At 39.2% G+C, this 25,529-nt stretch overlaps 1 protein-coding gene across 2 annotated transcripts in view; it reads right to left on the bottom strand.

Moving 5' to 3' along the window:
• Positions 1 to 776: 776 nt before the first annotated feature.
• RASA3 (RAS p21 protein activator 3) overlaps positions 777 to 25,529 on the bottom strand; it is a 175,235-nt gene continuing 150,482 nt past the window's right edge. The window contains exons 10-26 of one of the 2 annotated variants that reach the window (XM_017737105.1): positions 23,435 to 23,539; positions 22,783 to 22,939; positions 21,826 to 21,974; positions 19,869 to 19,983; positions 18,925 to 18,999; positions 17,929 to 18,052; positions 16,664 to 16,770; positions 15,947 to 16,024; positions 14,946 to 15,023; positions 14,327 to 14,400; positions 13,274 to 13,321; positions 10,552 to 10,658; positions 9,542 to 9,624; positions 5,928 to 6,139; positions 5,081 to 5,184; positions 3,169 to 3,352; positions 777 to 2,628 (exon numbers count right to left, since the gene is read on the bottom strand). In XM_017737105.1, the coding sequence (XP_017592594.1) occupies positions 2,553 to 2,628; positions 3,169 to 3,352; positions 5,081 to 5,184; positions 5,928 to 6,139; positions 9,542 to 9,624; positions 10,552 to 10,658; positions 13,274 to 13,321; positions 14,327 to 14,400; positions 14,946 to 15,023; positions 15,947 to 16,024; positions 16,664 to 16,770; positions 17,929 to 18,052; positions 18,925 to 18,999; positions 19,869 to 19,983; positions 21,826 to 21,974; positions 22,783 to 22,939; positions 23,435 to 23,539 (1,876 nt within the window). In that variant the 3' untranslated portion in view covers positions 777 to 2,552. The remainder of the gene's footprint in view (positions 2,629 to 3,168; positions 3,353 to 5,080; positions 5,185 to 5,927; positions 6,140 to 9,541; positions 9,625 to 10,551; positions 10,659 to 13,273; positions 13,322 to 14,326; positions 14,401 to 14,945; positions 15,024 to 15,946; positions 16,025 to 16,663; positions 16,771 to 17,928; positions 18,053 to 18,924; positions 19,000 to 19,868; positions 19,984 to 21,825; positions 21,975 to 22,782; positions 22,940 to 23,434; positions 23,540 to 25,529) is intronic. The other variant, XM_008635854.2, reaches the window with a different exon arrangement.

Genomic DNA, 25,529 nt, shown 5'->3' with positions numbered 1-25,529 from the left:
CCATCACTCTGGTTTTTGTTCCTGGATGTGGTTTATCTGTTAAACCACTACTGTCACACAGCTCAAGGCGCCTGCAGCAGCTCGTCCCCAGAAGCTTCTCAGAAACACCCGCCTGGGCTGTGGTGAGAGACACCCGCTGCAGCAGTAGGAGTTACCTTCAACTCAAGCTGAATGAACACACCCTGAATGCTGGTCAACAGCTTGCCATCCCAGAGGGGCTGCTGTCCAGCCTCCCTGGAAACACTCCCCAAGAGAATCAGTGTGTGCAGCCTGTCACACATCATCTCAGAGCCAGAGCTCCGTGCACAGGATTATCCAGAGAGGACTGGTAAGCTCCAGGAGTATGACTTGCACAGACCTCAACATGTCCAAGGTTTGTCATGGAACAGGTCCTAACCAGAAGGGTGGTGGTTTCATAGGTCTATGAGCCAATCAATAAACATGCAGGGTGCTGTGGGCTCAGCTTGTTCCTCCTGTCCTTTCAACACTGTCTCAGCTCAGTTACTGTGCAGTAACACAAGGAACCAGTTCAAGATGCTGATCTAACTGAGCGACCTTTCTTTGCTAAGGTATTTTATGGCTGGCTCAGATGCCCAGTCTGGTTCACTGCCGAGTCCCATGGGTGCAATGCTGAAAGGAAAAGGGGTGGGTGGGGATGGGAGGAGGAGCAAGGATGGGACTTGGTAGTTTACACTCACAAGGATCTTCATCCATGGTCCCACTCGGAACAGCAGGTGGCCACTGTGAATTTAAAAAGACTTCAAACGTGGACGCAGTTTTCAGAAATAAACCATTTCTTTTAATTGGCAAGTAGAACACACATTACAGATCATTAGTATTTTATAAACAATATTAAGTTACAATTACATGTTAAAAATTGCAGTTCATGGCAGCTAAAAGCTTGGAGTCCAAAACGTATCTTTGCAATGCTTCATTATTCCCTTTCCCCAGTCTGCTGGATGAAGATGAATAAAAGATCATTTATCATCTACTAAAAGGTGGTCTACTATATATTTGAACAAAATCAAAACTTAATTCCTAAGAACATCACTAACAAACAAGAGGCAGGCATTCAAAGTACTTTAGCCACCTTAATTCATGTCAGATGCAATGAGGACACAGTTAAGAATTATTCTTTAACACTTGAAGCAAAGACACAGACATCTTCACATTAAACTGATCAATGCTTTCTGATCCAACTCAGCTTAAAACCTGTACTAGCTTCTACCCCACAGAGGCCTAAAGTCCATCATGCAGGCTTCCAAGCCATCAAAGCTAGATGTTTGTATATCAGACCCTTACACAGAAAAATTATGGTGTACAACTAAACAGCGTACATAAATATGCATTTAATATTTAGAAGACCTTTATTCCTCTCCTTTTGTTGGTATTAGTGAGATACACAGCTCATTCCATTTTCACTACACTCATAAAATTAACAAGTTATCATTATGCATGTTAATATACTAAATATTGTTTAACAAGTCTCTTTTAAAAAGTATTTAAAAACATTTTTGGAAAAGTAGAAATCTATTTTCCAGAAAAGCAAGTGGTACTAGGATAGCATGGACTCCAGTGCATAAACATCCTTTCAGAGAAAGCCCATCTTGACGGCTTTTGTGCCTGGGAATCAGCATGTCTCAGCTGCCAGATTCATATTCTATTTGTCCTTCTCACTGCAGTGATAAAAGGTCATCAAAATCAGCTTACCCTGCCTTTCAGCTGGCAGGCTTTCAACAATTACCATTCACTGGACTGTGTAAGAGAGACAAGGAGCTTTGACATGAGTTCATTTCTCTCTTACTCATATTTATGAGAGTCAGTTTTATTATACTGCTGAGATTGCATCTTCAAATCCAAAGTCTGCTGAATGTGCCTGGAGAAATGACTTCGTATCTCAAAAATATCAAGAGTACCATTCAGATTTGAATTTCTATTAAAAACTGTGCACAGTTAGCAAAAATTACGCTGCTGTAAAAACAAATGGCCTGCTCCTTGGCCTGCTCAGAATACAAGCTACAACGTAGATGATTACACCAGAGGGATTTTTCTCTGCTTCTTGTCTAAATGCAGGCATTAAAAGTAAAGTGTTACTAAGCTTTTCCTAAGAGAGCACGCAAGGGGTGTGGCATAATATACATTAATCAGGAACAAAAACCAGTAACAAACAACCAACCATTCTACAAAATGCTGCATATTAGCAGCATGCTTGGTTTCCAAAACATAAGGAATTGCATGGGAGTTGTCAAGATGAAGTCCACACACCTCGATCATTGAACTGATCACTAGATTCCAAGAAACCAAAGCAAATTTAAAAATACACGACAACTGCCTAGAAGGCAGGGTTTTATCATCTGTCAATAACCAGATGAATAAAGTGCATAGCAACTATTATAACAGTTTCTTGAAAAGAGAGTATGTTTACCAAGTCTCAAAGTTTGTAAGCTTGACACTTATCCATACATTTTGCTACATGTGTGGCTTCCCTTTTGTTTTGCTATTTAGCATCACGGATTGACCCTTCAGCACTGTCCTGTGATTTCCTTCGCACTTCATATGGAATGTGCTGAGATCTCTGACTGCTGCCTGATGTATGTCTGGAAGCTCTTGTCACCAATGGGATGTTCTCTAGAAGAAAAGAAAAAACCAGGATTATACATAGAGCTTTCTGTCAGGACATAAAAATATCAGACCAGAAAGTGGAACACACAAGAACGTTTTCCCTAAATTTGATTTTTAAAGGTGTAATTGTAATGATAATACTGCATTTTACTTGAGCTAGAAGAACTGACTGAATTGATCCTCTTTTTTGTCAGCCATATGCAGAATGCTTTATTTATATGTACACCAACACTCCAAGATAAGCTGGTAAACACATGTATCTTCTGCTATTAACTGCTCAGCTCACCAGCATGGGTTCAAAATTTAAAACCAACAATCTAACAAACCCACACTTAGATTTTATGAATGAAACCACATTAAAAACAAGGATTAAAAAATTCCTTAAAGTCCTTTAAAATATTGTGATATCAATCCTAAGTCACAGTGCTACTCTGTATGTATTTGCAGAATCTTTTTGGGACAAAATATGGTGAAAGCCAGAGTATAAGCAAGGGAAATATAATTTTCCAGGACTGTTCCCCTGTCTGTACAACCCATTGTACTTACTGGCTCCCATACTTTGTCTTCTTAAATTTATCCCTCTTATACTGAGCATGTTCCTGCTCTAAAGTTCCAACACCTTCAATAATCAGCCTTAGTGTTTTATATGTCTCCTTAGGGTCATCAATGATGAATGTAGAATACTCTTCCTCTTCAGGTCCATCATACACAGATTTGCTCCCACAGGCCTCTGGAGAAAAAAAATAAAGTACAGGAATAGATATCAGGCAGGGGGAAAAAGCAAGACAAACAGACTAAAAATATTCAGTCTGGGGTTCATGCAGTTTCTTGGTTTGCTTCTGTATGACCACCACAGAACTGTGGCTGACATCAACAGCAGAAGCTCCCTGTCCTTTTGCCGGGCTGTTGGGATGCACAGAGGCTGTCCCATGCCCGTTCCCTCCTCCTCGTCTCATACGGGAAGGCCAGCAAGCCTGGCAGCTGCTCCAGGCTTGGTGGGAAGCTGTCCTTTGCTGCACAGGCAGTGCTTTCATCTCAAATGCCACTATCTGCACCCCATGCACACATTTTGGAAACTCTGACACAGGCCTGCCTCTGCCACTGTGCTGCAGGGGTGGCCAGCACAAAGTCAACTATTCACTTGCTGGGACAGGTTTCAACCCCAGGCAGCAAGTACAGGCTCTAATTCAAAAACATTACAGGCTGAAGTAGTCATGTTTTACCACATCACCCCGAAAAGATTCATGCAATAAGCATAGGCAGAATACGCCATGACTACTGCCTGGTTGCCTGCTTTATGACATATCCAAAGGGGCAAGTTATACTTCTACACCTTCTGATCTTACCAGGGAGCCTTCCTAAGAGATCTGAACACTGACTACACATGAACTACTTCTGCACTGTAGCGGAGCACATTAAAAGGGGAAAGAAGGGGAAAGAGTATTTTACTTTGTCTCTCCTTCTAGCTTTACTGCCACCCCAGTCTCAGCTTTCAAATTCCCTTCCCCTTGCTGCACTGTCTGTGCCAGACCTGCGTCCTTTTGCCCAACACCGAAACTCGATGCTGACTCTGGCAGCGAGGATTCGGAACAGGGGAAAGCTGGGCACCAGTTCAGACAGCTCGGAAGTGGTGAGGATCTTGAGTTTGCAATTGCACAGCAGCCAGGAACAGATTAAAGTGCTTTCCAGTCTGCGTGTTTGACACCACTGGCTTATCTCATATTATAAAATAAAGTCCTATTTAAAGATCAGTGCCACAGTGAAGGCTTCCCCACCACTCCCTGTGCTAAACTGGGATTTCAAGTCTGGCACTGTGTACACCGGATACTTCTCTTGGCATGCCTACTAGTACCAACTTCCTCTGCTGTCTCTTCTTTCTCTTATCCTTTCCATCACATCTCTGCTTCCCTCAGCTCCTGAAGGTTCCCCAGTCAAAACTCCACTTTTCAACATTTCACAGGCATCCATAGGTCATCCTCGATGGGTAATTCCAAAAGAGCCTTCCCGAAGAAACCGTTTGTATCCAGCCTGTTCTTAGGATCTGAATCAGGCAACATGCACATGACTTCTGGTAACACAAAACCATATTCCACTGAAACCTCAGCTTTGCTGGTGCTTCTTGGCAGGATCAGTAAAACTCTGGTTCAGTGCTGGCTCTGATTTGTCAGTTCAGAGCATCCAGGCAACACTCTGTGCCTATGCTATTTTAGGATGATGTGGTTAAGACCGTATTTCAAACAACTGTTATTACACAAAGAACATTTTTACAGACCACGAGACTGCACCAAAAATAATACACACAACTGCCTCAAGACAGCAGAAGGGGAAACAAGTGAAATAAAGGCCACTGTGCTCTAGGATGTGATTTGCAAGGCTGGTTGAGCCAGAACATCCAACTTTTCACTGGTATTTTTGCCTTGGTAAGTGAATTGGAGATGCAATGATCTTTAATCCTCACCTTGCATTTTCTCTAATTTTGGCATATACAAGTTGAAAAGAGAGTAGATGCGCTCAGTTTCTCTATCTCCATCTATATCCAGTTGTATATTTGCCGGCAGGCCTCTGTAAGGCATCAGGGAAGAGAGGTAAAAGTTATATGCTTAACAGTGTATTATGGCACATAAAGCACTTAACAAGGAAAACAAAAGTGCGTTCTCATGAAAGCCAACAGATTGTGCAACAGCTCAAAACCATCCATGTTTTCCCAAAGGAAGAAGACAAGTTCAAACTTCTTTATGCCTCTATTTATCCAGCATATTTTCACTGACTTGAAAGAGAAGACTGTATCAGTACCCAGACATTTTGGTGAATTAGTCTGCTACAACCAGATGGAGGAGCCAAAGCACTGAACTTCCAACCACACAGGTCTTCTATTCTAACCGGTAATACAGTCTCTTCATTCCCCTCAGTTTATAGAGGAAAATTGCTTCCTACAAACCAGGCAATACATCTTTAAGAGAGAGCATGAGTAGCCCCCTGAAAAGATCAGTTTAGAATTAAATCTATCCGCAGATGAGTGCTTCAGGAATTTGCAAACAGGATATTGAAGGGACTTCTGACATTTTTATTAATGACAAATGATCAAAACCAAAGTATTTTATCCCACAGCCAACTCTTATTACCATCTTTAACTCTAAAAAGTCAACATTTTGATCAAGACATGCAGAATCAGGAATACCAACAGATGGCCTCTGAACACTGGTTCACCTGGCAAATCTTGGTTAACTGTGAGCCTGCAAGTCACACTGCAGAGACACAAATACCCATGGCAGTACCTACACCTGATGGCATGTTGAAACCCTTACCCTGTGCAGGGTGTGCAGCCAGGTGTATTATCTGCAGTAGCTTTACAGCAAAGCCAGTGGCCATTAAGATAAGCCGAGGGATGGTAGACCGTGAGGCGCTTCTTGTTGCACTGGCTAACTTTGGTGAGGATATCAATCCAGTCCTTGGCCTCCACACAATTATTTGCTTGTATATACAAGACTCTCCTTTCAGGCTGGATCACCTGGAACATCTGCAAATAAACCACAGAATAAAGCACCAGAATGAGTCAGTGAACCTAAGACTAGACTTGGAGCGAAGAATTATTGCAGGAAAAACACAGCATACTGAAAGAATGGACTGATAAATACATTTCAACACAAAACCACACAGCAAGTGTGCCCTTAAAAGAACAAGACCTTTCACCTGGTGCAAGCAGTAAGATACCATTCCTGTAGGAGATGATTTACAAATAGCTAATATCCACTTGCTGCTTGGGTCTCAACAAGATTTGTTGTCAGCCTTGGGGAAGCAGTTTTAATAATGCTGCAACTCCAAGTTTTGGAAGGCTGACAAAGGAACCCAGTGCTGGCCTGAAAGGAAATGCTCATCAGCAGGAGGCAGAAAAGAAAAAAACAAAGAGTTTGGATCCAGCCTTAGTTTAATACTGCCATTTCTCTAGTCCTTTTAACACCTGCATGACCCTTGCCTTTTAGTAACTTCCATGCTTCTGCACTCAACTACAGCTGCTATTAGAAAAATCACAGAAATACTGTTTCTCTTTGATTGAATCAGGTAGTTTAAATAATTACACATTAATTCTGCATCACGGCTTGGCCACTGAAAATCTAAACTAAAGCTCTCCTGCCTGTTCAAAACAGCTTGCAACCTACCTAAAAGGGTATTTATTTTCTTAAAGAAGGAAATTTCTGATGCACAGCCTTATTGCTTGATTACACTGATCATGCACTGAAGATTACTAGGCTGAAGTTAGTGATCCTAGCTGCAAATTTTGGAAAGGGAGATTTCCTTCATTTCCTCTAGCTTCTGCAAGTATTTAATTTTACTGCATTTTCTTCTCTTTCAGGTATGCCTAAATTATCTTTCTCCCCTCTACTTCCTCATTTGATTATTCAAATCATTTGACCGTATCATATGGAATACAATTTTCCAAACAGCTGTTTTAAAAAGAAAACCAGAGAGGTGCAAACACACACACAAAAAAAAGACCAACAAAAAACATACAAACAAACCAATCAATAACAACAAACCAGACCCAACAAAATTAAAATTTGCCTTTGTTTGTTACACGGACCTGAAATATTGGCTTGAATTCTGCACCTAGCTGGTTGGGAGAATGTTGCAGACTGGTACCAAGCACAATCCTTTCTTCCTTTGTGACACTTTTAGATGTACATGATTCCAAACAGCAAAGGGAAAACTCAAACAACCATTTCCCTGGATCTCGTATCCCTATTGGTATCAGGCAATAATTAGAAAGGCACAATACACAATGGCAGTGTAGGAGCTGCTTGGTGTGATCAGTCCAACAGCATCAACTACACACCAAAGAGTCCTTTTAATAAAACTCTTCAGGGCATAACTGTCAATTTCAGTCTAGGAAACAGGGAAGGAAGGAAGAAAAAGGAAGACAGAAGCGTGTAGTTCAACCCTCACATTAACTACAGGGAAAATAATTTTAACACAGAACTACAGGGAAAATAATTTTAATGTCCTGCTGGGGTAAATGGAGCCTCCTGCATTCCAACAAAGGAACAGATTTAAGGAGTATGGCTTTGTGTAAGGGGATACCAACCAAAGTGATCCAACATATGGCAACGGTTACTGAGGAGCCCACAACTAAGCCAAGAATTTCAAGTGGCTGCAAGGCCTTTACACTACCAAAACCAGTTGCCTCTCAAACAACACAGAAGACCCAAACAGTACTTAAAGCCACCCTCACACTCCCCAAACTGTGCTTAAGAATGATGAAGGTTACTGGCCTTACTGTCAGACAGGCAGATTTATCATGAGTGAGAAAGACACACTTGGTGCAATTCAGAGCACAGATACACAGAGAGTATTTATACAAAATGTGAATTTTTATCACACTTAGCACCCATGAGGGAATATCCATTGCAAATACATCTGCTGTGGTGTTCCGAGAATCCTGATCTTGCTGCAGTAATCTATTTATATATGGCAAGAAAAATAGGAATATATTAGCACAAGAAGGTGGTAACAGTATTTTCTACTGTTTATGGAAAGACTGAATCTTACTTTCCAGAATGGATGTAGTCACCTTGATATTCCAAGTAATACTGAATTTAAGCAACCAAAATAGCACAGTGTTTTTGATGTTAACAATAAAGCCATATTTTTCCTATAATGAATCTTCACAATACAGACATATTTTGGTTGCTCAGTCTAGGTCAGTAGACTCAGCATGAGTTACAAAACTATAGCTCAGCTCCTTTCCACAGACAGTGAGTTTTATCTCAACTGTGTGGCTGCTTTCAGTTCAATCAAGTTAGTTTGCAGAGTGCAGATGACAACAGTTCATCCCATGTTACAGCTGCCTTCTGATAGCTTAAAGTATTTTGCAGCTTGGTTGGTTTTTGCCTATGTAGTAGAGTTATAAACACCAGAGCAAACTACACTACAACTGAGATGTGTTCTAGAAGCAGATGGAACTGAAACTTACTCCATGCTTTAGCACAGAGAGAGATGCTACCAAAATAATACCTGAAACTGGGAAATACTGAGGAGTCTAGAATTGTAGTTCCCTTTTAACAAAGAGCTGTTCAAGGAACCTAGTATCGAGGGCAGGTTTGGGCACTGCCCTGCATGGTGCTCACAAGCAGTGTAGACAGCAGGAAAGACTTAAAGGCAGAAAAAGATAAAAGTCACAACTATTTATGTGCATAAATAAGTCTGTAGTAGATGCATGTTAAGAACTGGGAAAAAAACTGAGCGCTTTTTTTGTTTTATTTTAAATACAATTTTTTAAGGACTGGACTCAGCTTTACAGGCAGAGGTGTATGAAAAAGGTTCCCAACACCACCCAAACTGATCAAGTCTGTTCTTACACAATACAGAAGTTGGCAGTAGTGTTCCATGCATGAGAAATACAGCTGTGTTTTATTCCTTAACGTGGCAATCAAAATAGTAAACCATACCAGCACAGCGCAGATGTTGTTTTGGTACATAACCTAACCCAAATTAAACAGACATATACAAATACATATATATATATGTACTTTCATTAAGCAATAAAGAAACATAATAGCTAATGAAGAAGTTGTGATCCTTCACAGTCATAAGCAGCGAGCTCCTCCCCACCAGAGAGGCCTGACAGAAAGGGCAGGGACTTGATCATTTTACCTGTGTGTGACCTTACAGAGCTGACAGCTGATCAGCAGTGCTCAGTACTGAGTGTGCTGCAGATCACGAAATCCAAAGACTGCTGACTGGGCTGTTAAGAATCTGAATGGGCTGTACTTTTGGAAACTCCTGCTACTATATACAGAACAAGCAGCTGTGGTTGTACATCTTTCAATAGAAATCCAATCCAGGTTACAAAGGGGAAAAAGGCGATTAGGCTGGTGGATCTGGAGCAGCCTAACAAATACATTAATGAAGATGACCTACTTACATTTTTCATTTTGAAGGATTCCTCCTCTAGCCTTTCCACTGCCAGAATGTTTTCAATTGGAATGCTACACAGAGGGTGATCACCTGCAGAACACACAGACACACAGATAATGAGCCACTTACTCACAACTCATCTTCACCTTTTGCCCTTTTTCTAAGGGCTGATACAGTTGCTTTGAAGATCATTTTGACTGCATAAGAAAAGAGGAAAAATCTTTCACTCATCAGGGATTTCCTAGCATGGTCTTTAAGTATTATCTTAAGTAATTTCTGTTTTCAGCTGCACTACCTTACATTAGCAAACCTCTTAGAAACTGATTGCTGCAGCAGGACACAGTATATTTACTGCGAAGGTGACAATGAAATAAATCATTCCTGTGAGCTGAACTGAACTAGTGGTGATGCAAGACCTCAAAGTTGAGTGTGAAATGACGACTGGCATGATCTGAACATACTTCCCTATCTTTCTTACTCCCTATGTACTTACATGATGGAAGGAAGTGGTATTTGTTGTGTACTATTGAACAGACAGGAAGGATTTGCAAAAAGCGAAATCCTTGCTATCAGGCAACATTAAGTGAACACATTTTGAAAGGCAAATCCCTGTCGACTGCACCCAGTTGTGCCAGTGCTACAGAATTTATGAGCATATGCTGAGATGCATCTGAGAATGTTCAACAGAAACCCAAATCCCAGCTTAAGGTTTGTAAGTTTTGTTTCCTAGGACAATCTAGGTAACTGCGAAACCTACGGACAATGTTAATAACTGATATTAGATAATATTTATCTACTATTACTTTGCTAACTTACAGGGTACTGTGCTATCCAAGAAGCTTCTCTAACTGTCAATACAGACACTAAAAAAAGAGCAAGAACATACAGGCTGACAGACATGCCTGCACTGTGTCTTCTACAGCTACAGATCTAGATCTCAGTCTTCTACTCCTACACAATCCTTATGTTTAATCTTTGCTTTAATGTACCAAAACAAGACAGGCAAACCTTTGTTACCTTTGCTTTTCTGATAGGTAAACTCATGGTTTGTCAGGCGAAACCATCTCTTCTTGAAGTTTTTCATACCAAATCGTTTTCTTCCTTGTGCTCTCTTGATCATGAACCTAGTAAACAGGGTACCAATTGTTACAATACACCAGCTTTTAAAGATACATGCTTATGTACATGGATTTATATGTGTATATATATGTGCATACAGATACATGTCATCACACTTGCAAAGCTTTACAAGGGGACGCAGAGTATTTTCTAATTATTGAGGCCTTTTCTTGGCAAGGAAGAGAGTCACATTTGGATAGGTTTAGTGCATCTATTAGCTAGGTCTGTCCTTTTTCCAGACCTAGATGAGGGGCAAGACATGTAACTTGACTTGTAGTTAGTTAACTGAGCTGCAGTTTGTGCCCCTTCTGCAGTTACAAATCCAGCTAAATGGTTTCCTAGTACAGCAGGAAAAAGGCAGAACACGGTTAGTACTGCTCTGCTAAGCCCAACCTTTTGACTCTACAAGCTTTTTTTTCTTTTTTTTAAAGCTATGAGAAAGCTCAAAAGGTTTAGACTATATTTAATAATTAAAAGGCAGGTATAAAGCCTCTGGAGCACACCTACTGTACCCTTACATGCTTTAATCACTCTCAAGCTCTAGAAACAGAATCAGGATGTTCCACAGCCTCATTTGCAATTGCACATAGATACTGCAGTTGGAAATGCAATTTCAGTACCATACAAAGTGATCTCATGGTTGGAAGGTAGAGCAGCCCCCACCCCTTTTCTAGCAGATTAGGGGTGCTCATTTAGTGAGTTGTCAGTTTTATTTAATTTCAAACTTGAATGAGTTTACTGTGAAATTAGTTCACTGAGAAACTGTGATACATCCACCACTTTCTTAACCTCTAAATCAATCCAAAAGCTTCAGTGTGACTTTGGTGACTTCATACTGCTCAGCATCACTTTTGTTGGATAAAAATGTGCGTGCATATGCAGTAGAGAGTTGATAACAGCTACTCTAAACATTACATTAACTATTGTGACAAATACAGAATAGCATAATGGAGTGGGTAAAATCTATTTACTACAGAGTAGTTCTTATCAGGTAGGAAGGCACTACACAGCACAAAGAGCCCACAGAGAGAACAGCAAATGACTTGAAGATTTTTCAATACCAGAGCTAAAATGATTAGAACAGGTAATACTGTTTCTTGCTTCTGGTACCTTCAGTCACAAATAACTACAATACATCTGACCAGACCACAGGTCTGTTTAAAGCTCAAATTGAAACCCAAGTTCCTTCAGACTTTAACTGTTTTGTAACCAGCTGGGCTGGTGCCTGCTGCTTATTCCAAGTGTGTGGGCAAAAGCTGACAAAGACTGTCTACAGCAACAGATTATTTTTTTTTAACTGGTTATGGTCACAGATCGCTTATTCTTAAGATACTCAGACAGTTACTGTCTTGGTCCTTATTCTTGGAATACTAGAGAAATATTTAATAAAACCATGTGATTCAGGTCATCACCAGGCTCATTGGCAGTAGCCCTCAATTCCAGATTAAGGCAAATTTCAAAGCAAGAATTGATATCCTTGGGCAGGACAACGTCCTCTTCAAGTTAGTTTCTAGTCCTTCTCATGCCAACACTTAAAGGTGACTTAAAATTGCAAACTCTTACAGAGCCTCCCCTCTTTGAAAAATGCAAACTCCATGTGGCAGAGCTAAGAGCACATTTCTAATTAAATTCTTCATAGTTGATATAGCCAAGAGAAAAATGTGCTTTTATTTTCCAGAGATAGGTGACAAGCACTCAAAGTCACAGAAGTTATAAGGTCAACTTCTTTGTTTCTAGCAATTGCAAAATGTATGAGAAGTCAGAGCAAACAGAAGCACAGAGGGAGAAAAAGTCCAAGATTAAACCCATTTAGTTTAGTACCACAGTACAAGGTGGTTGGAGAGACTGTTTCTTCTCATGCTTATGGCAGACCTGAGTCTGGATCTGCCTTAGCCTTGCTTGGAAGTATCAACACACCCTTTTCACCAACAAAAACAACCAGTTCTCCTTTTCATTCTCTTCCTTTTGGAAAGAACCAGGCAGGCAGCTGGTAAGCAGTTGGTAAGCAGTGATGGCATGACTGATGTCAGCAAATCCAAGTGCCAATGACTAATCTTTTCATTCTAAAGTACATATGCTATAGCTTTCCATTTAAAGCTCTTAATAGAGACAAAGATAGATTAAAAAAATAAAAGAAAGCAAAAATATTGCAAAGGCAAATAAAAACACCATTCAATCTGGAAAAGAATCAAATCAAAGGCTGTAAAAAATCCCATGACAAAACATGGCAATAATGCAAAATGTCAGAAAAAAACAGACTGCTGAAAGCCACTTCTTAACCTCGAGAATAATTTACATGAATGCTACTTAAGAAGTGTCTAGAAAATGTATGGTCTCTTCATCACTTCCAGTAAGTTCATCAGGATCCATACAGTGCTTCTTGGTGCTCTGCCTACAGATACAAATCCTTTATTCTCTATTTACAGCAGATTTTTGTTTTAAAAAGATCAACATCAAGAAATGGGTAACTAAATGTTCTCTGCTGGGTTTACACAGGCATTTCAGGATGGTTAAACAGAGTACTTCCTCCCCAAAGTTAAGTCAGACAAATCTACTGCTGCAATGGACATGCTGTCAGCCAGTAGCTACAGCAAAGCAGCAACTGCCTCTACCATCTTACCTGCATGAACTATTACCATCAACTTTCTTTACTGTTAGTTTAAGAGTCCTTACAACAGCAGCCACAGGCCGAGCAAGAAAAGACAGAAAAAAATCAGACAGGAGCAAAAGAAAGACAGAGGCAGAAAAAATGTTTTACAGTTAGAGGGCAAATGTTACAAACTATAAATTTTTTTTGAAAACAAAAAGAATGATAAATGTACAGAATTAAAATAGACAAAATTGCTTCCAAGGACAGAGGTTTATCAGAGAAGTGAACTGTCAAGGTTAAATAGAAGGGGTAGTCATGTTTTCACTGAAAATGTAGTTCTTGCATTACTTAAAGAGACCATGAAAGCTTAATTTCAAACAGCATTTGAGCTTACTGAGCTCTGACAAAAATTTGGATTTTTTTTTACTTTCTTCCTCCCAGCTCAAAAAAGCTGTTTCTACAGTGCACTTAGATGATCTTAACAACTCAGTTTTGTAACAAAAAATGTCAGCAATTGGTATCTGAAACTAACAGAGCATATGGAACATGCTTTCCAAAAAAGGAAAGGTACTAAAACTATAAACTGTTCCAAGTGCATGTCAAATTTTCCTCGAAATGGCCGTGATAATAGTTAGCATATGAATCTTATAGGGCAGCAAAAGCAAATTCCATTTGCAGGCTTTGCCCTCATTAACTTATTCAGTATCTGTCTTCACAGTCTTCGCGGTCTTCACAGTGGAATTTTACAGCTTTTATTCACTGGAGTTCAGGAAGAAGACCCCAACTTGATTTTAGTACAACGCTGATTTAAGTTTATCTTGCCTTAGCTGAGCTAATTAAGTTCTACAGGCTTCTCTTTCCTCCTTTTTTTTCAACACACATTTATATTAAGATGTTTAAATCAAATGAAAATATGTTCAAATCAGCTATAGCAACCACAGGGAGGAGAAATTGCAACACAAGAATTTTCCTACATTCTTCTCTGAATGCATGAACGGAATAGGGGTGGCAGAAAAAGAGATGGCTGCCTTAGAATGGGAGTAAGCACATGAGTAGAGGGTTTTGTTGCACATGCATACTTACCCTTCCTTAAGTAATATAGGTTGCTCTATGCTCTTGTGATCTCGTCTTCCTGAAGATGAAATTAGATCTAGAAACTAAAAGGTGAACAAAAAGCAGATGTAAAAATGACAGGACCACACTCCCCAAATCAAAATCTTTCAACATTTGCACAGCACAGAGCCACAAGAGAATATTTGTAAGAGTAGTTAAACAGAAGGTAATGGCAGAAGCTTGAGGAACTTGGGAGGTTTCCTAGGTTGTAGCCTAAAAATAGCACAAAAGCTCTTAAGCAGTAGAACTGCAGATGCCCAATACTTCTTGCACTTCTCCTTTGTTATGTGGATCTTTCACTTTTGGACTAAGCAATTTTCATCACAGATCTGCAGCATTCTACAAAACACACATCTCAAAAGCTCTAAGCAACGGCTTGTTAATCCAACCTAATTATTAACTAGAAATAGATGCAAAGAGATTTTACTATTCACATGCATATAATTTGATACAAGTTTCTTGAATGTTAGTTATCAGGAGTCTGCTTTTCTCAACACACTTCCTGGTTTACTAACAGTATGTATTGCTTTCTAAGATTCAACTTCAACAGCACAGCAGGATTTTTGGAACCTTCACATACATTACTTACATTTTTTACTGCATCGGCATATTTCTGTTCATTGAAATAGTCATAAAATGTAGCCATGTAAGATTCCTTGAAATTGGCCTGAAATACAAAGCCAAAAACATGCATATCATCATAGAGTTTATACGGAAAGTATCATTGTTAATAGCAGTACGTCAGGAGGAAAGCCACTGCAGATAAGACAGGGTTTTTTTCTGGCCAGAAGTAAAATAAGCAAAGTGCTACTTTCATGTTATACAGCACACATTCAGTAGTACCAAACTTTTTTTTCAGAGACATAGCAGAATGCATTTCTTATGTTCAGTTACTACAGTTAATAATGTATTCTTCAAATGCTTCAAAATTCTGCTTTGGCTTTTAATTTTCCTCTGGACAAGAAGTGTAAGAAAAGGAATTCTACTGTCTTGAAGGATTCATAATTGAGGTACACAGTCACCCGCAGTTGCCTGTGTGAATCCTAACAAGACCCCAACCACCCCGAACTACCACCAGCTACAGCAGTGCAGTGCCTTAGATACACTTATTTCAATCAAACATCCAGAGTATGGGCATCTAGATCTAATCTCACCATTGACAGACAGATAACTGAACTGGTATGAAAAGGAAAGTATAGCCCTTCCCCTTACTGGGTGACTTTTCTCAGTTGAGTTTTAAAATGCTGAAACAATCTATAAAGCCTGTAGAGTTGCTAATCGTGTATTACAGATAAGTAGAGAACTTCACAGGTTCTCCTGATCATTGTCTTTCTTCCAGAGAAGGAATGATAAGCTCTGAAGTAGACTTCTAGCTTGGTCACGCCATTTGCTTTACTGAAATCTAGTTCAGATTAAGACAGATTTAGTTTTCCTCTAAGCATGAGAGGCTTATAATCAAAGCAAACATAACCAGTTTTGCATAAGCCTAGTGCAATTCAAGTATTTTAAAGGCTTAATTACAATTAATGATAAAAGATTAAAAAAATCACTTTCCTAAATTAAGCCATTAAATGAAAATAGCATACTTACAGATTTAGATTTTGATAAGCTGCCTAGTGTTTGAATGGTTTTAGAGATAAGTGTCAAAGTTCGAGAAGTCTGAGGATCCTAGGAAAGAGAACAATATTACATAGACTAGCTATTTAAAATAATGAATAGAGGAAGGTAAACTGTATTTCTTTTTTCATATTTCACTTGCAGAAAGGAAACAGAAGATTAGAAAATAGCCCAAATAGAACACTGCAGGAAAAGAGTTGCTTTTATTTTAAAAGGTTTTTGACTCTTAAGCCATCATACTCCACAGCTACCCTACTGACCTTCAGAGATCCAAAGGCAATCGCTCGCAAAACAAAAACAAGGCTGTCCACGTCCTCCCCACTCCCCATAAGAACAACTACAAGAAGCCTGGCATACATTGCTTAACATCCAAAATACTTCCAACACTGCTGAAAATCAATCCAGCATTAATGTGATATGGCAAAACCAAAGCAATGACCTTCCTTCCACAGCAGCTTAGGCCACCTACCTTGTTTATCCTTAAATTTCACTCTTCTTCCAGTATCTCCCAAGTTCTTCACATACAAAGTCATTCAACATATGCTTCATATCCAAGACAGATAAAACAGATCTTTGAACTAACAAAGGTACTTTTCCTAAAGGCTATTGAATTGAACAAAGAATTTCGACAGACAGACTATGGTGACAGAACCATGAACACAGCTAGAAAAAAACTGATACAGTACTTACTGGATGGTGTGGTGTAAGCTGAAAGAGGTTTGGAGAAAGAATGGCAGGAGCAAAGAACCTCAGGAAAATAAAGCTGCTGACAGCTGTGTACCTTACATCTAGGTCACCTATTTAAAAAACAAACAAACAAACAAAAAAAACCTCTACTCAGCATTTCAATAATCCTTCCTGAAAAGCCTCATGTAATTATCACAGAGCCTTGAGAGAGCTAACTCAAGCATGTGCTGGGTAATGTATATATTTGCAGGTTACAGGGTTAACTGATGATAGAGGATTTGAAGCCAGATATCAGCTAGCCTAACCCAAGGAAATGTCAATGAGAGCCTCTTTAAAAATAAGCAGGTCCACAGTAAGCTACAAGAACACCAATCACTCTTCCACCACACAGGGAATTTCATAGACATCTGTGATTCCATATATGCACTAAAGTATGATGAATAATTTACATAGTTCATGAAACGTTCAGGAGAGGCCAACTCTCATTTACCTACTTATAGCCCTAAGTACAAGCGCTGTACAGACTCCTAATGTATCTATTCCAGTTGGTAGTTACAGAAAAGACGTTTTACTTCTTTATTTAAACATAAAATAAAGAACATGACAGCACAGTCAATGGCTTTTTGCTTGAGCTTCCCTACTCTGAAGTGCCTGTTTAAAAGCTGAACTGATGTTACTCTCTTTAACACTTCCTTACTGTAATCTGCATCCCTTCATGAAAATACATAGTTTGGTTGTTTTGCTTAATTCTGGTTTTACATTGTCCACTTACTCTCACAGAGTCAAAACAACTAAGACGGACTGGAAAGAACTGTCTCTTGACAGCCAGAAAACCTTTGCAGCACACGGGCTCCTAGAGCAATGAGCTTGCAGTAACTCCAATTTATAGACTGGCTTTTATTACAGATTGACATACGAGCAGAAAATAATTGCACTGCATGGAATCTGCAGAATGAGCCATTACAGAGCCCTGAACATTTGAAAATTGAGCATGCTTTGCAAATACTGAACCCATAAACACATACCATCATAATGACCTTTATAAATGCTGTTTTCCTTTGAAAGTTATAAGGAAAAAACTCCAATCATCATTAAAAATCAATGTTCCTTGTGGAGTGAATAATAGATGAAAAAACAGCATTAACATACTGCAAATATTATTTTGAATAAGCTGCTGTTCAATTACTAAATCCAACAGGGATCAAGCAGACTGCTAGACTACACCTGTGTTTAAAACTATCAGTTATGTAAAATATCTATAAGCTCACCTTGAAAACGTTTGGCAGCTGATTCTCTCAGTGAAAAGAAAATATCGCACATCACTGTAGGGCAGCTTACACCAGATTTTGTAATTACAGTAAAAATGCGATCAACATATTGCCTCAGATTTTCCTGAAAAAATGCAAAGATTATGATAAAATTAGTATAATTTCCTGCAGTGGAAAGTGGTACTATTCCTGGTTTTATTCATAGTGGCATCATTAAAAGATTCCCACTTTCAACATTATACACTTGAAAAACAAACTCTCACTCAATTATACTGTTTGGGAAATGCACATATTGAAGTAGAAGAGTAAAAATATCATTCCTATCAAGCCAAACATTAAATGATACAGCCGTATGGCATATCATTCCTTCTTCTAGCACTGTTTACTACATCATCAGCAGAATCATAGAATCATTAAAGCTGGGAAAGACCTCTCAGATCATTGAGTCCTACTGTTAACCCAGCACTGCCAAGTCCACCACCAAACGACATCCCCACGTGCCACATCCACATACTCTTGTACATTTCTAAGGATGGTGATTACACCACTTCCTTGGGCAGCCTATTCCAGTGCCTGACCACCCTTAAGGTGAAGAAATTTTCCCCCAATATGCAATCTAAGCCTCCCCTGATGCAACTTGAGGTCTTTTCCTCTTGTCCTGTCACTTGTTACTTGGGAGAAGAGGCCAACCCCCACCTTGCTACAACCTCCTTTTAGCTGTAGAGAGAGAGAAGGTCTCCCCTGAGCCTCCTCTTCTCCAGGCTAGCCACAGGCTAAGTTATCCTTGTCCTCAGGGCAGCAGGAGAAATCATTAACTTTCTACAGGTATTGCATTTATAGCATAATGTAAAGCTGTTGCAAAATAATTATAAGGGTGGTGTCAAGAAAGCTTACAGTGTATTCTAATGACAAAATTATTTGCAAGATCAAACTTCTGAGGACCTCAGTTAAACTTGATGGCATGAACAGAGACTATCTTCAAAATCTAATGCATACCCTGTTATTTTCCAGGTTTTCACCATCTTTTAATTTCACAGGATCAATTTCACAAGGTTTATGGACCTGGCAAATCTAGAAAAAAAAAATATAGTGAACAATTGGTATACAAGTTTATTTACAAGTAGAAGAAGTTTTGTAAAAAGCATAATCTGTTAGCTTTTGAGATGAGGGGTAAAAGGCAAAACCCCAACTTTATAAACAGTATTTTTTTCTTTTAACAGCAAAGGTAAATTATGTGTGATCTTTATTTTTTCCCAAAAAGTAGCATTAATTCATTCTACCCTTTCCTTCAACTGAAATGCAGAACTGCTCTTTAGAATCTCTCAAGCAAGGCAGTTCAAGAAAAATCCTGTTTTTCCAAAATAGTCACCTTTGAAAGTATATCCATATTCTTTAAACCTTGACATTTTCTGATGAAACATTAAGACAAAAACAGCTGGAGAAATTGTCAAATCATTTAAAGAAGTCTGTGGTCTGAAAGTACTGCCCAATTACTGCACTAAAATACCCACACTCACCATTCTGGACTGGATAGATAATAAACCACTGTTACAATACAAGCATCACATGCACAGTTATCTAAGAGTAACTGTATCCCTGTATACCCACTGGATGAAATGCATTACTTACAGCTTCACAACAGCTTTCTATTGTACATACTATTTATTAATTTCTCAGAAACAATATATGCTAGTTTTTATAAAACAAAGCAATGTGCTTTAATAATAGAAATTTCCCTCTCCCTTTAATGCAATCCAACTGTTTCTGAATTGGGGGACTCAGCTGTGGCTAACCTAACACACAGGATCCTAAAGCAGAAACAAGCTATTAAGCATTATTCCGACAAAGTGTTCTTAAAATGAGAAGTAATAAACAGTACTTGTTCCCTAAAGGCCTTTATAATGACATTCTACCAAATAAACAGTCTAAACTGTTCTTACCTCATCTATAATTGGCTTTAGTGTAACTTGCAGATAATGCATCCCTGCCAGTTTCATTGTCTCATCAATGCACTTGGAAGTTAACGAGTTCCCTCTGAAAATGGTGTTTGGATCTCTGGAAGTGAACAATTTACTGCAGTTTAGTCTCTTTGTAATCAACTGCTAATACACAGAAATAAAAGCAGCAGTGAAAGGTGACAGAATCCTGGGTTTGAATAGTCAGGCAAGACTTCCCTTTGACACCAGCCTGCCATCAAATGCAGTCATGCAGCATTTAGTGCACTTCCAGGGTATAACATAAAAGCATCAGCCTTGGAAAATCCAGAGGGACTACAGATCTTCTTTGTATTAGCATCATGTGCTCAGTGCACTATCCAAATACACAGCAACACACAGGCTCAAATCAAAGAGGTCTGCAACACAAATGTGGGAGATTTTAGTCTCACAACTACACTGGATATTGCACGTGACCTACTACTCCCACCTACAAAGTAAGTACTTGTGAGCTGGGAGGAAGAAGAGAAGGCAGGCTCCAATGACATAGTTCTAAGGGACTTAGAGCACTGTTCTGTGACAACACAGTGCAGATCCCAGTTCAGCCCAGAGAACTGTGTGGCAAGGTGGCATCCTGCAGACTCCCAGGTTTTTCTGAAAAAAAGCTCTTTGCACAGAACTCATCACGTACTACACATACAGCCTCTGTGACCAATAAAGCTTCGGCCAGCTGCTCTATCACGTACCTGTACGTCCCTTGCTTAGCAATGTACATTATGCAAATAGGTACATAATCAATGATCTCATCTACAATAGGTACAATCAAAACCTGTGCTTAGTGACAGCACACCAAACGTGGAACTAAGTTATTTGCTTGCTCATATACACACTGATATCTTTTCTGTTTTAACAGCTTGCTATGGTTGTACTCATTTACAAGCAGTAACAGGAAAATTACTTTGCTGGATTCATCATTTTGTTTCACAAAAAAAAGTAAGCTCACTGCCTGTTACAAATACCAGAAAGCCCTGAAAACAAACGCCATCTTTGCTGCTTTATCACAGGAACATGACTGACTACGGATCAGCAAGTCTCCTCATGCTGCAGAAACCATGCTGTTTCAGCCAACCTGCAGTCAGAAAAAATACACCTACCTACAGCAAAGAACACACTTGATCCCTCAGACACTCTGAAAAGAGCCAACCCACACGAAGACTTTATTTTGCACTAAGGAAGTTTACAGTCAGTATCTGTCATTCCCCTTGACTCCCAGTTGTCTCTTCCACTGTTAATCAAGAGCATAACAATACAGGCACAAGGCTTGTGGCAACAAATGTTCTTTAGGACCTGCTTGGTACGAACACTGTGATCTTTGCTACTGAACTATCAGCCCACCAGTAAATCAAACACCGAACTCAAAAGAAGCAACTGAAAAAACCCAACTTCATCTTCTGCCATCCCATGCCAAATTCAATCCCATCCTTAATCTTTCGCCCTCTAACTGGGAAGATTAGACACACAGCTTGCCTTAAATATTCATGATTAGGAAGGAACTTGCTTGTTGTTCTGAACAAATTAAACGAACACTCAAGCACTAAATGATTTATTAGCACATGATAAAGCTGAAATTATTTCATATGAACAGCTGAAGATAATGTAGAATTTTGATTATCAAATATACTTAAGACTGAGAAGAGTAAAAATCCCTGCTCTCAGATGTTAGAACAGCCTTGCAAATCATTTTCACAAAAAATGATGGGAACTCCTCCTAAAGGTCAAATTAAGCAGCTCTTGAGAGCAGTGAAAGAATTTATAAAGAATCCTGCCACTCAGCTAGGAAGAACAGGAACCACTTTGACATTTTCTTCTGAAATTGTGTATTTCTAGAAAATGAGTGAAGGATTCTAGCACTAGCCAATGCAGGTTAGGTATGCTCGATAGCAACTTGGTTTTTGGTACTTACTGAGTTCTCTTCACTTCAGCATTCGCAATGGCACTTATGAAAGGCACAATTCGGCCATAGTGTAAGAAAAGCCGGACAAGAGGTATGGCCGCTTCCTGTTTCTCTCTGCAAACTTCACCCAAAATATGTGCAGCTGATGCTGAAACAGGCTGAACAGTGGAAAATAAAAACTTTGAGAAATCCTTCCAGAACAATCATTCATTCTTTCTTTCCCCATTAGCTTCTTAATGTAGAACCCCACACAACAGTTGCAATGGCCAGTTACCCAAATGTCTGTATATAACGTGGGTGGATGTTACATCACAGTTTTTGTAGGCTGTAAGTTCTGGTCACAAGAGGGCAGCAATTTAAAAACTACTACAGTCCAGTCTCTTTTTATTCCCCATATTTTTAATGGCTGTCTTTCAATAAATGTCACCTGCCTGGGAAGCAAGTGAAGAGAAAGAACTCTATCTAACCCTTTGTAATTTCAAGTCACAGTGAGTACAGAACCCAGTTCTTTTACTGAAAAAACCAAAGCACCATTACAACTGTAAAAAGTATACATAAGGGCCCACACGGTCCAAATCTCTGATGTTTCAGGATTAGTTCTTTAGTTTGGGTTTTTCTCAATTATGCAATCAAACCCGTTCCTCTCCAGTGAAGGAAAACAATTGAACAAACGGAAGCTTACTTGGCATTTACACATGTAAAATTAAGAAGTCACAGAGAATATGCTGCTGCTAAAACCACTGTGTTCCTGGGTGTGCCTTCACCCACCATACAGATAAAGATCTCTGCAAGGACTGAAAACAAGCACCAGGGATATGCAGAGCTTAACAAGGCTCTGAGGTCTGAAAAGGAAGAGCTGACCTCTCTGGTAATTACACACCTACGGTGCCAGCAAGATAGTGACAAATACTCAGACCCCTGTGAAGATGATCTGCAAGTAAATAACAAACAACACAAGCTAATTACCTCAACATCTGCAGATTTTAGCAGGATGTCTCTCAGCGGACTGTAATAGTCTGAGGAAAAAACATGGTCCTCAGTGTAAACCACATTTAACCTTAAGGAACCGAGGTCATCAGGTTTCAATGACTTGTTACCATTATCTCTGGGCTGCAGAAAATACCTGATATGCAAAAAATAAGACAGAAACTTCGTGCTGAAACACAAGATTTTCTCAGGCTATATATGAGCACAGAGAAACTGTACAGATACACAGTATTTATATATGTATCAAACTCGAGAGCTCCGAATCAGACTTCTTAATTAAGCTTGCCAGTCTGTTTTGCACCAACTGCAACATGGGAAGTTCTGAACATAAAGATTTATGTAGATATGATTAAAAACCCACACACTAAAACCATAGCACTGCTGATGAACTGCAGTAAATAGTATAAAACCAACATACTACGACTCCCACATGCTACAGAGAGGCAGACTGAAACCTCTAATCACATTATCAAAACTTCTTGTTCTTACACTTGCTAAGATTACTTTGGCTTGCTTACAAAAAAGATACAAATTAAATCCATTTAAACTTTATCACATAGCAGTAATTACTCTTAAGTCTTCAGAGCAGACATATGTTTCTACTTATTCTCCAAAAGAAAATGTCAAATACCATGCTTCGTAAGAACTAGACTGTCGGAGAAATTTCAAAGGGAGCCTCAGTTCTCCTAGAAACTCGTCACCAAACTTCAAGTTACTGGCATTCCAAAGATCAACCCTGTAATAAAAACAAATAATTTAAAATATTACTAAGAAATTTAAATTTTTTTTTTAAATCCCAACTTTTTTTCCAATTTTTTTTGGAGTTTTCCCCTCGAGTCTATGACTTAGAAAGACTTGAAACTGTACAGCAATGGTTTCCAAACAGTAAAGAATAACCTTACCTTAGGTTTCTGAAACCTTAAAATTCACCTCCATAAAACATTAGTGAAAAATGTCATTCAGATTAACTTTTTCTCATCTGTACTGTTTCCACTGTCCATACTGATAAAGATTCAGAGGGCTATCTGGCTATCCCAGATAATGGAAAAATACAGGTAAAATGGACACCAGGGGAAAAAGCACAAAGTTATTTAAGGACTACATATCCTCAGAGTCTGTCTAATTTGGGATAACTAACAGCTAAGTGGCAGCTTTACAGAGTTAGTTCTACACAGTTTTTCCCAGTTTCTAGCTTCTAGGAAGACTCCTGTGTCAAGCATACACATTTATGGCACCTAAACTAGTTCTGCAGAGATATTCAAAGCCTTAGGACAGTTCTACCATTTGGTGTAATCTGTGTATTGGCTGAAGCTTACACAAATTTCGGCACTCGGTCCCTCACATTTGGGAAGTTCTGGTGTCTATCTGTAGATTTCTTCCCTTTCATACGCTCTTCAACATCTGGATGGAAAACAACTGCATGGAGATTCAGAGCAGAAGTACTGGTGTCCAACCCAGCATGTAGGTAAACGCTACCGTACTCACCTTGAAGCAAGGGTTTCAAACTCCAGGGTATTTGTTTCTGTATGTTTTTTAAGGTTTTCTCTAAGAGCTATTTCTATTAAAAAACAGTATCAGCTGACTATTTTGCAGCTAAGTGACAGCTTGAATGTGCCTTTAACTTTTGGGGGTAAAAACACTACATGGAAATAAATACAGGTTTTAAATAATGACAGTTTTTAGAAGAGCAACTGTAACTCGGATAAGGTGCAAAGCCAACCAGTTGTGGACATATTTACACAACCCTCCTGGTGTCAAGCAAATCACAGTAGACTGGCCAAGGAGCAGATGTCAACAGCCCTGTTAAAGGTTTATCCTATCTTATGCAAGCAAAGAATACACTACTTTTAAGTCCTCTGAATCTTGTATCTCTTAACAGCGCCTCCTGCATCAGGTGTCATACAGTAGGCACACCATCAGCTCCCACTGCATGCCTGCTAGCTAAAGTTCTTCATACTCTGATAATTTGGACAGTATTTCTGCCCAGCAAGAACTCTCCAAAAGGAAAAAATCTTCTTTGAAAATTTGGCCTTCTCTCTCCTTTCTCCATATTTGATGGGTTATTATCTTGCTAATCAGTTCAGACAGCTAAAGGCAGCTTCAGGAGGAGAGGAATCTTTAAGCCTATTTACACAATCAAACTTACAATTTACCAAGTATTTACAGGCTACTGGTTTCTAGTTTATCCAAACTCTTTCAAGATGCCAACTAGCAATAACACTTTCAAATACAGACAGCTAAAGCAGTTACAGTGCTTACAGAAAAACAATCAGTGCAAGGGATCTGTACAAGAGGAACTAACAAAGTAGATCTCACACTACACAGTAAGCAAAGCAGGCATACAAATTCTGAAGTTACTGGTTTGTGCTCTTGGAGTACAAAGAATAAACAGAGCATATTAAAAATGTTCATACACAGACCTCAGAGTCTAAAAGATCACTGTTTCCCAAGATTTTTAAAAGGCAAAATTATGACAAGTGTTATTCTGAAACTGGTCAGATTGTAGTCACAGAAAGAAACAAACAGGAGAGAGGGGGAGGAGAAACAATGAATTCACCAGAACATCTGGTCCCCCAAGTGTTGATATGCCCTGCCTACAACTTCCTACACCCACTCAAAAAGAGAAAACTTTTCATAGCTTTAGAGAGAAATCATGAGAGACTAAGTCTCCTCTTTACTCTGTGGAATTGTATGTTTCTCAGGAGAGAAAAAGAAAACAAATCCCC

This window comes from Corvus brachyrhynchos, unplaced genomic scaffold (genome assembly GCF_000691975.1).
Source record: "Corvus brachyrhynchos isolate BGI_N302 unplaced genomic scaffold, ASM69197v1 scaffold83, whole genome shotgun sequence".
In the NCBI taxonomy this organism is placed as follows: domain Eukaryota; kingdom Metazoa; phylum Chordata; class Aves; order Passeriformes; family Corvidae; genus Corvus; species Corvus brachyrhynchos.
This window is presented reverse-complemented; position numbering and strand designations above follow the sequence as displayed.